The 15,425-nt window shown below is 48.7% G+C and overlaps 1 protein-coding gene across 1 annotated transcript; it reads right to left on the bottom strand.

The window, feature by feature from the left end:
- Positions 1-9,019: 9,019 nt before the first annotated feature.
- On the bottom strand, positions 9,020-12,947 carry LOC144486810 (uncharacterized). Its single transcript, XM_078204833.1, has 2 exons — positions 12,846-12,947; positions 9,020-11,200 (listed from the first exon to the last, which is right to left on the bottom strand). The coding sequence occupies exon 2, from the start codon at positions 10,847-10,849 to the stop codon at positions 10,007-10,009; it is 843 nt and encodes a 280-aa protein (XP_078060959.1). The 5' UTR covers positions 10,850-11,200; positions 12,846-12,947; the 3' UTR covers positions 9,020-10,006.
- Between the last annotated feature and the right edge of the window lie 2,478 nt (positions 12,948-15,425).

Below are 15,425 nucleotides of genomic sequence, written 5' to 3'. Positions count from 1 at the left end.
TTTCCCTTATTTCTTTCGCACCCATGCTGCTCTCCGCAGTAAACACAGAGAAGTATTCATTAAAAATCTCACCCATCTCCTGTGGCTCCACACACAGATGGCCATACTGATTTTTAAGGGGACCTATTCTCTCTCTAGCCACCCTTTTCCTCTTAATATAGCTATAGAACATCTTGGAATTTTCTTCAATCTTACCTGCCAGATCCATATCATACCCTCTTTTTGTCCTCCTGATTTCCCTCTTCAGTATTTTCTTACACTTTTTTATAGTCAGAGTGATTCACTTGTCCCCGATTGCCGAAACCCAATGTACGCTTCCTTCTTTTACCTGACCAGAGCCTCAATGTCCCTTGTCTGCCAGAGATCCCTAAATTTACCATTCTTTCCCTGCATCTTAACAGGAATATACTGCCCCTGGACTCTTGATATCACACTTTTAAAACCTCCCATTTGCCAGTCATTCCTTTCCCTTCATTGATCTCGCTTCCAAACTAAAACCGGCCGTCTGCCATTACCCGCACTGATGGGGAGATGCCGGCGTTGGACTGGGGTAAACAAAGAACAACAAAGAACAGTACAGCACAGGAAACACAGCAACTAGTCAAACAACACCAGGTTAAAGTCCAACAGGTTTATCTGGTTCACCCGCACTGCGCATGCTTCAGGTCCCGCCCCTCATTCATTCCGATTGGTTGGAGGACCAGCCGCTCCCGCTCGGTCCTCCAGCCCCACCCCCTCTTCCTATTGGTCCGGAGCTGCCGTCAATCAGTCCCCGGGCATTGTGATGTGGAGCATGCGCAGTGTCATTGCTGTCCTTGGCGCTTGTTTGTCCCGGAGAAGCGGAGTCAGCGTTAGGCGGTGGCTGGGAGGATTTGGAAACACTTTGTGGATCCGCAAACCCTTCAGAATCATTGTCAGCTCCCTGGTTTGCAGCTGCGGGGCTTCTCCCTCCCTCCCTCCCGGGAACAGACCCAGGTTAACGGCCCCATCCTGGCTCAGCCACTGGAGGATGGTTCACATCAGAGGATGGGGGAGGGGGACAATAAATAAGAGGTTACACTTTGGCCTCAAATCAATGAGGACTCTGATCTCTGGGAAGGAAGGAAACCCTGGGAGGTGGGCGGGGAGGATTCACAAACACCCGCTGGAGGCCCCAACACCCCCAATAAGACCCATTGGTTTTATTGTCAGTCTGCAGACAGGAGCTGGAGAACTGAACCCAGACGGAGGAGTGGGAGGGAGAAAACTGGGAGTGGAGGAAAGAAATGGTGAGATGGGTTTGGATTTCAGCCCAGGGAGGAGGGAGAGTGTGGGGACGGGGATTTACAGATTTGGGGGAATGAGAGAGGAAGAAATGTTCCAGAGAATTAGATTTGCCTGTTCAAAATTTCTATCCTGGACTGACAGTGATTAATTTTGTAAACTCCTTTTACAGGTGAGGTGAAGAAACATCACATCAAAATCAGACAGAGTCTCGATTCACTTGGACTTAAATATCCTCAGACTTTGAATGTGGAAGGAGAAATGTTTGTCTTCTGTCTGGAGGAGAAGATTTCAAACATCAGTGTGACTGAAAAAGCACCAAGATACACGCACACCCGAGTGAGAGTGTTTCAGTGAGTTGACTGTGGAAAGAGCTTTATCCAGTTACGCAGCCTTAAAAAACATCACAGCATTCACAGCAAGGAGAAACTGTACACGTGTTCTGTGTGTGGATGAGGCTTCAACTGATCGTTTAACCTGGAGAAACATAAGGACACCAGCACCATGGAGAAACCGTGGAAATGTGGGGACTGTGGGAAAGGATTCAGTTACCCTTCCCTGCTGGAAAACCATCGGCGCAGTCACACTGGGGAGAGACCGTTCACCTGTTCTGTCTGTGGGGAGGGATTCATTCAGTCATCTGGCCTTTGGTCTCACCAGAGAATTCACACTGAGGAAAAGCCATTCACCTGCACCTCCTGTGGGAAGAGGTTCAGGCATTCTTCAGCACTCACTGTGCACCAACGCACTCACACCGGGGAGAGACCATTCATCTGCTCCGTGTGTGGGAAGGGATTCACTCAGTCAATCCACCTGCTGTCACACCAGCGAGTTCATTCTGGGGAGAGGCCGTTCACCTGCTCTGACTGTGGGAAGGGATTCACTGGGTCATCCCACTTACTGTCACACCAGCGAGTTCACATTGAGGAGAAGCCATTCAGCTGCACTGACTGTGGACGGAGTTTCAGACAGGCATCCTCCCTCATTGCACACCAGCGAATTCACACTGGGGAGAGACCGTTTACTTGCTTTGTGTGTGGAAAGGGATTCACAGCTTTACCTACCCTGCTGAGACACCAGAAAATTCACACTGAAGAGAAGCCATTCAGCTGCACTGACTGTGGAAAGAATTTCAGGCAGTCATCCAACCTCACTGCTCACCGACGCACTCACACTGCAGAGAGACCATTCACATGCTCCGTGTGTGGGAAGGGATTCAATCGGTCATCCAACCTCTCTGCTCACCAGCGAGTTCACACAGGGGAGAGGCCATTCACTTGCTCCGTGTGTGGGAAGGGATTCGCAAAGTCTTTCAACCTGCTGGCTCACCAACACACTCACACTAAGAGGCCATTCAACTGCTCTGTGTGTGGAAGGGATTCACTCAGTCACAATGGCTCCTGAGACATCAACAAGTTCACAAGTGACTGCAGGGGTTGGATTTTGCTGTTTTTGCTGCTGTTCAGTATTGACAGTCTGACAATATTTTATTTCTGCTGATGTTAACAAACCCTATAACTAGCTGGAATTTAATATTCTGGAAGTGTCACTGATTTTCAGGGCTGCAATGCCACTTTTTAAAAGCACCACCAATGATCTTCCCCCTTAATTGAAGAACTCTCAACAGGAACCTGTTTAGAATAAAGTTAAGAACTTTTGCTTCAATTCTAATTTGATCTTTGGGCAAAATCTCCAATTCATTCTCTGAAAGATCCATCTGCAGGGCACAAAGTATTTATTTTCAATGCTTGTATTGAGATTTTCTGGAAAGCTACTCTTTGATTTTTAAGGGCTATTTTTTGGTTTCCAGGAGATCGTTTTCCATTCTCAGTAACTCCTTTATTAGTGATGTAGTCACGTAGTAACATTACCTTTTGTGTTTCTGTTAGTTTACTTCTTTGAATAAGATAACACAAATACTGAAGACTGTGTATATATTAAATCTTTTAAAAAATATCATTCATAGATTCCAATTTATTAACTTATTTTAAAAATACTCCCATACTCTCTTTCCAAAATGAGAATTCTAACTATTTGACACAAGGTAACTGAATCAGATGTTTATTGGTTCAGACAGTGGAGCAGGAAAAATCTCTCCCGATTCTGATCTTCATTGTGTGTGGATTTACATTGATAACCCATCAATAACCTCACTACACCAGCTGAGATCAGCTCTGACCGGGGATTCTGTATGTTGTCTGTGAGCGTTAAAGTGCAAATGAAAGCAGTTTAGAATATGAACCTGGATGAATGGATCTCAATTTCTAATGTGACGACCCAAGTGATTGTAAGTACGTTCACAATATCTGTTTACTCAAATTCCTGAGTTGTAAACCCCACCTCCTGAGATATATAAAAATAATCGAGACTTGTTCAGCAGAATGGGGAAAACTCTGCCGATGGTTGGATCATTCCTTTTGAGGCTCACACTGCTATGAAACTAGTTCTGTAGCAGGAAGACACAACTCCTCCACACGTCACTGATAGGCTGCTGAGTCAGTGAACTTCTTTTCTCAAAATAGGTGGCAAAGCTGTTCCTCCAGTTTGAGACTCTGTCTCTGCAGATGTAGCAACATCGGGAGAGACAGAATCTGTGATTGGAGGAGATGGTCCTCACAGTTTCTGTCCCTCCCATGTACAGGATGATTTATTTCTTCCAGTAGTTCCTCCCAAGACAGAATTTCTGCGGGCCTTTTGGCAAGTCATGTTGCAGCTTTATAGAACCTCAGTTAGGCCGCACTTGGAATATAGTGTTCAATTCTGGTCGCCACACTACCAGAAAGATGTGGAGGCTTTGAAGAGGGTGGAGAGGGTACAGAAAAGATCTACCAGGATGTTGCCTGGCATGGAGGGCATTAGCTATGAGGAGAGGTTGGAGAAACTTGGTTTGTTCTCACTGGAACGACGCAGGTTGACGGCGATCTGACAAAGTCTACAAGATTGTGAGGGGCTTGGGCAGAGTGGATAGAAGCTTTTTCCCAGGGTAGAAGAGTCAATTACTCGGGGGCATAGGTTTAAGGTGCGAGGGGCAAGGTTTAAAGGGGATGTACGAGGCAGATTTTTTACCCAGAGGGTGGTGGGTGCCTGGAACTCGCTGCCGGGGGAGGTAGTGGAAGCAGATACAATAGTGAATTTTAAGGGGCGTCTTGACAAATACATGAATAGGATGTAAATGGAGGGATATGGTCCCCGGAAGGGTAGGGGGTTTCAGTTCAGTTTGGCAGTGTGGTTGGTGCAGGCTTGGAGGGCTAAAGGGGGGTGTTCCTGTGCTGTAATTTTCTTTGTTTTCTTTTGAGAGTGAATTCACCATCCACAGCCGTTCATTTTGAACCCTGGTTTGAAATATTCTCACTCTGGGTTTAAGGCTTCCTGGCGTAATACACAGATTTAGATCTTACCACCAAACACCAATTCATATCCTCATCCGAGTCCCAGATTTAAATGTGGTTGTCCAAACTAGAAAACATATATAATTTGACTCTTTTTAAACTTGATTCACCACACCCTGCCACACTAACTACAAGAGATTGTGTTTGGGACCAGTTGTTCCACTAAAGTCTGTGTTCTCAATGATGACAGTTTTAACCTCTCCATAACCTGTCATAACCCTTCTGCCCTCCAGGGGGCTCTGTTTTTCTGATGGTGACATTCCCTGTTTACCCAGTCAGCCCTTGAATTGTTTGTAAATCCAGTCACATGTCGGTTAGACTGGATCAGGGCGGCAGATTTCCTTCCTTAAAGGGATTAGAGAACCAGATGTGTTTTTACAACAATTAATTCATGCTCATCAATATTTTTATTGAAACGTGGTGGGATTCAAACCCAGGTCCCCAACTCATTATAATAAATAGAGAAAATGCTGGATAAACTCAGCAGGTTGGTTCTTTTCAGAACTCCAGCATCTGCAGGATTTTGCTTTACCTCCAAATCATTCCCCTGGATTACTCCTGCTCTGGCTCTAATTCCAGTCAGCTCAGACAACAAAAACAGGTTTCACAAAATCACAAACATTTAAAAAAGGAGGTAGACAAAAGGCAGGTAACTATAGGCTGGTTCGCTTAACTTCTGGAGGAGGGAAAATGCTTGGATCTATCATCAGGGAAGAAATAGTGAGACATCTGGATATAAATTGTCCCATTGGTAAGACGCAGCATAGGTTCATGAAGGGCAGGTCATGTTTGACTAATTTGGTGGAATTCTTTGAGAACATTACATGTGCAGTGGACAATGGGGAACCTGTGGATGTGGTGTATCTGGATTTCCAGAAGGCATTTGACAAGGTGCCGCACCAAAGACTGCTACATAAGATAAAGGTGCACAGTGCTACGGGTAATGTATTAGCATGGATAGAGGATTGGTTAACTAACAGAAAGCAAAGAGTGGGAATAAATGGGTGTTTTTCTGGTTGGCGATCAGTGACGAGTGGTGTGCCTCGGGGATCAGTGTTGGGACCGCAATTGTTTACGATTTACATAGATGATTTGGAGTTGGGGACCAAGTGTAGTGTGTCAAAATTCGCAGATGACACTAAGAGCAAAGTGTGCAGAGGACGTTGAAAGTCTGCAAAGGGATATAGATAATCTAAGTGAGTGGGCGAGGGTCTGGCAGATGGAGTACAATGTTGGTAAATGTGAGGTCATCCATTTTGGTAGGAATAACAGCAAAATGGACTATTATTTAAATGGGAAAAAATTGCAGCATGCTGCTGTGCAGAGGCCAAGCTGATTGGAGGAGGGAAAGCAATTCCTCCTCCAAGACTTGATCTCATTTGCATCTTAGCCAAAAGGCCGAGATACTGTTTTTAAAAATTGCTTCATATGAAACATATGAAGCTTCAATGTAACCTAATGACCTCAAACAAACCTCTGCAAGACGTGCCGGATCATTGACACGGTCATCTCACGTGAGAACACCATCTACCAGGTACACGGTACCTACTCTTGCAACTCGGCCAACATTGTCTCCCTGATACGCTGCAGGAAAGGATGTCCCGAGGCATGGTACATTGGGGAAACCATGCAGACACTATGACAACGGATGAATGAACACCGCTCGACAATCACCAGGCAAGACTGTTCTCTTCCTGTGGGGGAGCACTTCAGCAGTCACGGGCATTCAGCCTTGGATCTTCAGGTAAGCGTTCTCCAAGGCGGCCTTCACGACACACGACAGCGCAGAGTCGCTGAGCAGAAACTGATAGCCAAGTTCTGCACACGAGGACGGCCTAAACCGGGATGTTGGATTTATCTCACATTATCAGTAACCCCCACAGCTTGCCTCCTGGGCTTGTAGAATCTCACTAGCTGTTCTGTCTGGAGACAATACACATTTCTTTAACCTGTGTTTAATGTTCCCTCCACCCACATTGTCTGTACCTTTAAGACCTGGCTGGCTGGAGGATTCGCATTCTAATCAGTATTCTGCAACTTGATTTTGTCTGTTTGCACCGTTTGAGAGCACATTTCCACTCCATCTGACGAAGGAGCAGTGCTCCGAAAGCTTATGGTATTTGCTACCAAATAAACCTGTTGGACTTTAACCTGGTGTTGTGAGACTTCTTACGCTGTGCAGAGGGACAGGGGTGTCCTTGTGCAGGAATCTCAAAGAGTTGGTTTGCAAGTGCAACAGGTAATTAAGAAGGCAAATGGAATTTTGTCCTTCATTGCGAGAGGGATGGAGTTTAAAAACAGCGAGATTATGTTGCAGCTGTATAAGGTGCTGGTGAGGCCACACCTGGAGTACTGTGTACAGTTTTGGTCTCCTTACTTGAGAAAGGATATACTGGCACTGGAGGGAGTGCAGAGGAGATTCACTCAGTTGATTCTGGAGTTGAGAGGGTTGGCTTATGAGGAGAGACTGAGTAAATTGGGGCTATGCCCATTGGAATTCAGAAGAATGAGGGGAGATCTTATAGAAACATATAAGATTATGAAGGGAATAGATAAGATAGAAGCAGGGAAGTTGTTTCCACTGGCGGGTGAAACTAGAACTTGGGGGCATAGCCTCAAAATAAGGGGAAGCAGATTTAGGACTGAGTTGAGGAGGAACTTCTTCACACAAAGGGTTGTGAATCTGTGGAATTCCCTGCCCAGTGAAGCAGTTGGGGCTACCTCATTGAATGTTTTTAAGGCAAGGATAGATAAATTATTGAACAGTAAAGGAATTAAGGGCTATGGTGAGCGGGCGTGTAAGTGGAGCTGAGTCCACAAAAAGATCAGCCATGAGGCTCGAGGGGCCAGATGGCCTACTCCTGCTCCTAGTTCTTATGTTCTTCCCACAATCCCCACATTTCCATGGCATCTCCCTGTGACTGCAAATTATGTTCCAAAAGGCCAGATGATTGGTTGAAGCTTTCACCACACCTGACTAAACCTCTGACTAACCTGACTAAAACTGAGGATAAAGTATTGGTGTCTGTAAGGGTGAAAACAATACCCTTGGCTTCCTTGTAGACCTGTGGCACCAAGTTCAAGACTGCTTCATGAATCATCCTCTTGGCCTCGAGCTTGTCAACTGCCCATGAGAATCTCATGTTTCAGAATGTCCACTGCTCATTCTTCCAAACCCAATGAGTATAGGTGCAACCCTTCCCCAAAAGACAACGAGTTGGATTCTGCGAGGTCAAAGGATTTTTGTGTGGTCCACCCCCTGGCCTGCTACGATTCCTGTGGTGGGTGGGATGGGAGAATTCTCCCCTACACCTTCACAACCTTTCCTCAAAAGACAACACCTTCATCTTAGGAATGGGCCTGGTGAACTTTCTCTGAACTCATTCCAATGAAAGCATGTCATTCCATAAGTAGGGAGACCAAACCGCACACAGTATTCCAGCTGCTCTCTCAGCAATGTCCTGTGTAGGTGCAGCAAGTTCCCTTTTTCAAACTCCACCCCCTTGCAGTAAAGTCCAACACTCCATTTGCCTTCTTCTTTACTTGCTGTACCTTCATCCTATTTTTTCACGATTCATGTACAAGGACACCCAGATTCCTCTCTACGGCAGTATTCTTCAGTTTCTGTATATTTAAACAATTTTTTGCTTCTCCACTCTTCCTGCCAAAGTGGAAAAGCTCCCACTTTCCCGCACTATACTCCATCTGCCATTTTTCTGTCCATTCAGGTAACTTATCTGTGTCCCTTACAGATTTTTTGTAATAACCTCACAACTTGCTTTTTTACCTATCTTTGTATCATCAATTCTGGCTTCATCCAAGTCATTGATCAAGGTGGCTGTTTTTCTCTCTCTCAGTTGTGGGTGATATTTGTCTCTATTCTCCTGGAAATTGAATGAATCTTGTTCCAAACTGGGTTCAATATCAGACATTTCAGGGAGTCAGGAATCATTCGCGCCTGAACCTACACTGGTAAAACCCCAGACAGTTCCTCAGTAAGGAGTTTTCTGGTTCCTCACCATATATTAGTCAGGATACTGAAACCCAGCTTTTTTACAGTCCACTCCTGGAGGTCCCACTCCCTGAGCCTACAACATTCAGCAGTGTCAGTGCTGAAGTTTCACAGTGGGAGTGATTCCCAGAGTAACTGTCAATCAGATCACCATTGATGTCCAGGTTTGTGTAGTTTTAGTTATCCTGATGTCTAACACAGACACATCAATAAAACAGGGAATTCCTGCAAACAAACTGCAGCTTCTTCTCTATCTGGAGATCCAATGTTTGTTGAATAATTGTCCCAGCGGTTAACAGGCTCCTGTGAACTCATCCAACTCGTATTTTAATACTGACTTTAACAAATATATTTTAAATAGGTTTATTTTAAATGAGTTAAAACCAGCCTTAAAATTGTATATATAGTATAACAACCATAGTACTTTTCAGACTGGAAACTTTAACCTGCTGTTTCACTTTCATTTAGGAGCAGATCCCAGTTTTACACCAATCTCTGATTCATGTATCCAGCATTCACCGTCATTCTAAAAGCAGAAGTTGCTGCAAAATCTCAGTACGTCTGACAGAATCTGTAAAGACAGGAACAGTTAATGTTTCCAGTTGAATGTGACTCTTCTTCAGTGTCAAAACATTAGCTCTGTTTCTCTCTCCAGAGATGCTGTCAGACCTCCTGAGTTTTTACAGCACTTCTTGTTTTTATTTACGAGTTCAGGACTCAGACTAGACAATCCACAATACAAATCTTACAACTGGGCCAGGGTTTATTAACATCAGCAGAAACAGACACCAATGAAAATGGTTGGGACCTCGATGTGATTAACAGCAAAATTCAGTCCTTGCAGTCACTCGTGAACATGATGGTGTTTCAGCAGGTGAGGTGACTGAGTGAATCCCTTCCCACACACGGAGCAGGTGAATGGCCTGTCCCCAGTGTGAATTCGCTGGTGCTTTACCAGGTTGGATGATTGACTGAATCCCTTGCCACAATCAGAGGAGGTGACTGGTCTCTCCCCAGCGTGAACTCGCTGGTGTCTCAGCAGTTTGGATGAATCAATAAATCCCTTCCCACAACTGGAGCAAGTGAATGGCCTTTCTCCAGTGTGACTTGGCTGGTGTTTTAGCAGGTTGAATGACTGAGTAAATCCCTTCCCACACTCGGAGCAGATAAATGGCCTCTCCCTATTATGAATTCTCTGGTGTTTCAGCAGGTCGGATGAATCAGTGAATCCCTTCCCACAGTCAGAGCATTCTCCCCATTGACCAACTGTGAGAATGAACAAAATGCAGTCCTGGATGTAATTGAGAGCAGAAACAGTAACAGCAGAATCCAACCCCTGGAATCATTCGTGAACTCGTTGGTGTCTCAGCAGGCTGGATGAAAGACTGAATCTCTTCTCACACACAGAGCAGGTGAACGGCTTCTCTCCAGTGTGAACTCGCTGGTGTCTCAGCAGGCTGGATAATCGAGTGAATCTCTTCTCACATTGAGAGCAGGTGAACGGCCTCTCCCCAGTGTGAACTTGCTGGTGTCTCAGCAGGCGGGATGAATCACAGAATCCCTTCCCACACTGAGAGCAGGTGAATGGCCTCTCCCCAGTGTGAACTCGCTCGTGTGCCCGCAGGCTGGATGACCGAGTGAATCCCTCCCCACACTGAGAACACGTGAACGGCCTCTCCCCAGTATGAACTCGCTCGTGTGTCCGCAGGCTGGATGACCGAGTGAATCCCTTCCCACACTGAGAGCAGGTGAACGGCCTCTCCCCAGTGTGAACTCGCTGGTGCCTCCGCAGGTAGGATGAAGAAGTGAATCCCTCCCCACACTGAGAGCAGGTGAACGGCCCCTCTCCAGTGTGAACTCGCTGGTGCCTCCGCAGGTAGGATGAAGAAGTGAATCCCTCCCCACACTGAGAGCAGGTGAACGGCCCCTCTCCAGTGTGAACTCGCTGGTGCCTCCGCAGGTGGGATGAAGAAGTGAATCCCTCCCCACACTGAGAACACGTGAACGGCCTCTCCCCAGTGTGAACTCGCTGGTGTCTCTGCAGGTTGAATGACTGAGTGAATCCCTTCCCACACTGAGAGCACGTGAATGGTCTCTCCCCAGTGTGGCTGCGCCGATGAGCTTCCAGCTCAGTTGGGTATCTGTATCTCTTCCCACAGTCCGCACATTTCCATGGTTTCTCCATGGTGCAGGTGTCCTTGCCGCTCTCTTGGGTGGACAATCAGTTGAAGCCTCGTCCACACACAGAACACGGGTACAGTCTCTCCCTGCTGTGAATGGTGTGATATTTATTCAGGCTGTGTAACTGGTTAAAGCTCTTTAGTCCGTGCACTGGAACACCCTCACTCGAGTGTGGCAGTGTGTTGGTGCTTTTCCAGTCACACTGATGTTTGAAATCTTTTCAAATCAACAGACTGGACAACAATTTCTCTTTCTAGATTCAAAGGACGATGATATTCAGCTCCCAAGGAATATGACTATGTCAGATCTCGACGTGACGTTTGAGATTTCGGCCTGTGATTCCTCTTTCAATATCCTGTAAAACAAGTTTACAAAAGTCATCATTGTCAGGACAGGATAGAAATTCAGAAAAGACAATTCTAGTTTCTATGGAACATTCTTTCCTCTCCCATTCCTCAAAAGCTGTAAATCTCCATCCCACACACTCTCCCTCCATTCTCACTCTGCTGTATCTAATATTCACCCTCCCAATTCTCCTGAAGGTGCTGATTGAGGCTGATTGACAGATTCATGCTCACTGCTTCCTGTCCTGGACACAGAGACCATGACAACGAGGAGTTGCAGTCGGCCATTTGGCTCATCGAGCCTTTTAAACTATTCAATGAGATAATTCATTCATCTACCTCAGCATCATTCTCCCCACACTAAACCCATATCCCTTGATATTTTCAACATCTAGAAACCAATCAATCTCTCTCTTGAAAATAGTTGATGACTGAGGCTTCACTGTCCTCGGGGGTTGAGAATTCCAAAGCTTTACGACATCCTTGAGTGAAGAAATCCCCTCACATCTTAGCTTTTGCTCTATCTTCTTGTCTGTTCCCTATAACCCTTGACACCCTTGTCAGTCAAAGATCTGTCTAACTGGAATATATTCAATGATCCTCAGCCTCCACTGGTCCCTGTAGAAGAGAAATCCAAAAGACTAACAACCCTCTGAGGGAAGAGACGTCTGGAAATATATAACGTAGCTACAGTTCCACATTACAAGATATTCAGATTCCAAGGAATATGACTCTTTCTAGATGTGACGGTTGAGAGTTTTGCCTGTGATTCCTCGTTCAAAATCCTGTGAAATGAGCTTTCAAAAGTCATCACAGTCAGTATAGGATCGAAATTCAGAGCAGACAATTCTAGTTTCTCTGGAACATTCTTTCCTATTTCATTCCCAAAAAGTTGTAAATCTCCATCCATATCTATGGATTCTATTTACAAATGAAAGTGGATGGGCAGTTGAAGGAAATAACCTTGCAGGAGAATGGGGATATCGAGTGGGAATGGGACTGGAATGTTATACAGAGAGTCAGCATGAAATCAAGTTACCAAATGGATTCCTTCTGTGCTGTAATGACTTTATGACTGGAAGTGTATAACATCGCTACAGCATTATACTACAATGCAAGAAATAATAATAAATGTATTTTATTACAGAAGCATAAAGAATGTATCTAATCTGGGTACATAGAATAACACTAGACATATCTCTGTCCTATATTAAGTTACTGTACGCTTAAATGTCAGCCAGCTCCTGGGGAAAGCTGCCCTTTAATGTGAACATGAGGAAAATAACCATCCTTTTCGACAGACAAATAAATGTGTCAAGCTGAGGGAGCAAAGGATGTTTACCAGGCTGATTCAGGGAATCGCGGGACTGATGTAGGAGGAGAGGTTGACTAGGTTAGGATTGTTTTCATTGGAGTTCAGATGAATGAGGGGGGAATCTCAAAGAGACTGATAAAATTCTAACTGGTCGAGGCAGGATAGATGCAGGGAGGATGTTCCTGATGGAGTTCCTTCGATGTTTCGATATCAATGTCTTTAAGAGAGAGAGAGAGTCCTGGGCCAACCTTTCCAGAGTTTGCACCCTCCCTGGATTCACTTCCTTTCCCTTCAGTTGCTGCAAGTCCCCAATTTCCCCCAGATTGAGAAAAGAAACTCACAGATGTTGGCCTCTTTTAGGTCAAACTCACAGATGTGGCCGACAGGAGAAACTTTGACTCTCTCTGAAACTCCATCTTCAGTCACACAAAGCCCGCGCTCTCAATGGCGGGAGGACCAGAGTCCTTCCGGTCCTCCAACTCTTCCTATTGGCCAGAGCTAGGAAGGGGCCCTGAATCAAAGGTGCGCATGTGCGTATTTTGGGGGGAATGCGCATGTGCGGATGTGGGGCGGGGCCCGGGACAAAGCCGGCGCACTCACCATTGTCTGTCCGGATCTTCCAGCCTTTCCCATTGGACAACAGCTCAGCGCGGCTTGAGCACAAAGTCCCGCCCACCCCACGTGGGGCTCCGCCCCTCATTGTCTGTCAGCGGGGGATTGACCAATGGAAACTCTGGAGGACCAGAAGTTCTTTGGTCCTCCAGCCAATCAGAGCTCCCCCATTGTCTGAATGCGGAAGTGGACAATGAGCTTGTTCAGCTGCTCATTCCTGCCCGGCAAAGCTGCTGCTCTCGGTCTGAGTGAGAATTGAGCTTCAGACGGCCTGAAACGTGCCTCCTCTGGGGCAGCGCCTGCACTTTGTTTCCGGGGTGGGTTTGTTTAAGAAGACGCCCGGTTCTGTTTGTTTTTGTTTTGTTTGTTTGTTCTTGGCTCCCTGCGGGGAGGAAGGAGGGAGGTGAGCTGCTGCCTGCCTTGCCCGGCCTGCCTGTTGCCTGCCTGCCTGCCGTCTGGCCTGCTTACCTGCCTGCCTGCCGTCTGGCCTGCTTACCTGCCTGCCTGCCGTCTGGCCTGCTTACCTGCCTGCCTGCCGTCTGGCCTGCTTACCTGCCTGCCTTCCGTCTGGCCTGCTTACCTGCCTGCCTGCCGTCTGGCCTGCTTACCTGCCTGCCTGCCGTCTGGCCTGCTTACCTGCCTGCCTGCCGTCTGGCCTGCTTACCTACCTGCCTGCCTGCCGTCTGGACTGCCTGCCTGCCTGCCGTCTGGACTACCTGCCTGCCTGCTTGCCGTCTGGCCTGCCTGCCGTCTGGACTGCCTGACTGCCTGCTTGCCTGCCATCTGGCCTCTGGAGGGTGCGCTCTCCCCGGGGGGAGGGAGGAAGAGAGGACAGGGAGTGACTGGAGGAGAAGGGGGGGGGGGGCGAAGGCGTTTGGACTGTCTCTTTTCCATCTGCAGTGGGGGGGGTGAAGACCTTTTCCTAATTCCCCTACCCACTGCTGCTGCCCCCGGGACCGGCACCCCCTCCCCTTTTTCCCTCCTGACTGGGGCACCGGCCTTGTGCCTCGTCTCCCTCCTGCTCCTCCAACCTCCTCTCTCCCTCTCTCACTCCGGGGAGAGAGCACCTACACCCCTCCCCGCCTACCCCACCCTGCCTTATCGTCCCCATCCCACATACGCCCTGCCGTACGTCTGGGCAGTCTCGGGGTGGGCGTAGCACTTCCCTTGATACCATGGCGACATCACCAGCGTCGCCGGTGGCAGGGCCTTCTCGGCCCACCTATGCGGGCGTGGCGGCTGCCAGAGCCCCCGCCGCTCCCAAGGCCCTGCCGCCATTCTCCCTAATCACGCGGCAGCTCGGGGTGAAGTGCTACGCCCACCCCGACATGTCTATTGAGGCCTGCGTCAAGGCAATGGCTGGGGTTGTCGGCCCCTCAGCCATTGTCGCGGCCTCAAAGATGTACGGCCGGGCCGTATTCTTCCTGAAGGCCGAGCGGGCGGTTCGCCTCGCCCTGGAAAAGGGGCTCACGGTGGGCGGGACGTTCCTGGCGGTGGACCCTTTGGAGGCCACCGCCCACAAGATAGTAATATCGAACGTCCCGCCCTTCCTACCGAGTGAGCTCCTCCTCCCCCACCTCTATCTACTGGGGGAGGTCAGGTCCGGGGTGCAGCCGATCCCGCTCGGCCTTCGGGACCCCTCCCTCCGCCATATATACTCCTTCCGGCGCCAGGTTTTTGTCCGCCTGGCCCGGGAGGAGGAACTGGAGGGAGGGTTCAATGTCCCCCACGAGGGGACCACGTACCGGGTCTTTTGGTCCGCGGACGGTGTGCGGTGCCATGCCTGTAAGGAGGCGGGGCACGTGCGGAAAAACTGCCCTGTCTCCAAGGCCGCCGACCACCAACCCAAGGCGGCCGCAGCTGGCACCGCAGCCCCCTCTCCCCCCAAGCGAGTACCATCTGCCCCCCCGCGAGGGGAGGCCACGCCGGCAGCAGCTGCCACCTCAGCTGCCGGCGGGGGGGGAGCGGAGCCCCCGCGCGGCCAAAAGGCCCAGAAGGGACCCACGAAAAAGAAGGGGGGTACCGGAACCCCGGCCCCCAGGAAAGACACCCCAACCACCCCGGCAGCCGGCTCGGGGACCGCCTCAGTCTCCACCTGCGCCCCCCCCCACCACCACCATCTGCCGGGCCCGTGGGCTCTCCTGGGCCTAGTGCTGGGTCCGGCACCCAGGATCATGGGCCCGAGCATGGGGGGGTAAGCGACCCCGAGCCGGCAAAACTGGCGACGCCGCCACCTCGGGGGGAAGTGACGGGAGAGCAGGGGGGGCGCGGCAAGGCGAAGAGGGGCGGAGGGCGAGGGGCCTCGCCTG

Source organism: Mustelus asterias, unplaced genomic scaffold, assembly GCF_964213995.1.
Source record: "Mustelus asterias unplaced genomic scaffold, sMusAst1.hap1.1 HAP1_SCAFFOLD_475, whole genome shotgun sequence".
Classification (NCBI taxonomy): Eukaryota; Metazoa; Chordata; class Chondrichthyes; order Carcharhiniformes; family Triakidae; genus Mustelus; species Mustelus asterias.
This window is presented reverse-complemented; position numbering and strand designations above follow the sequence as displayed.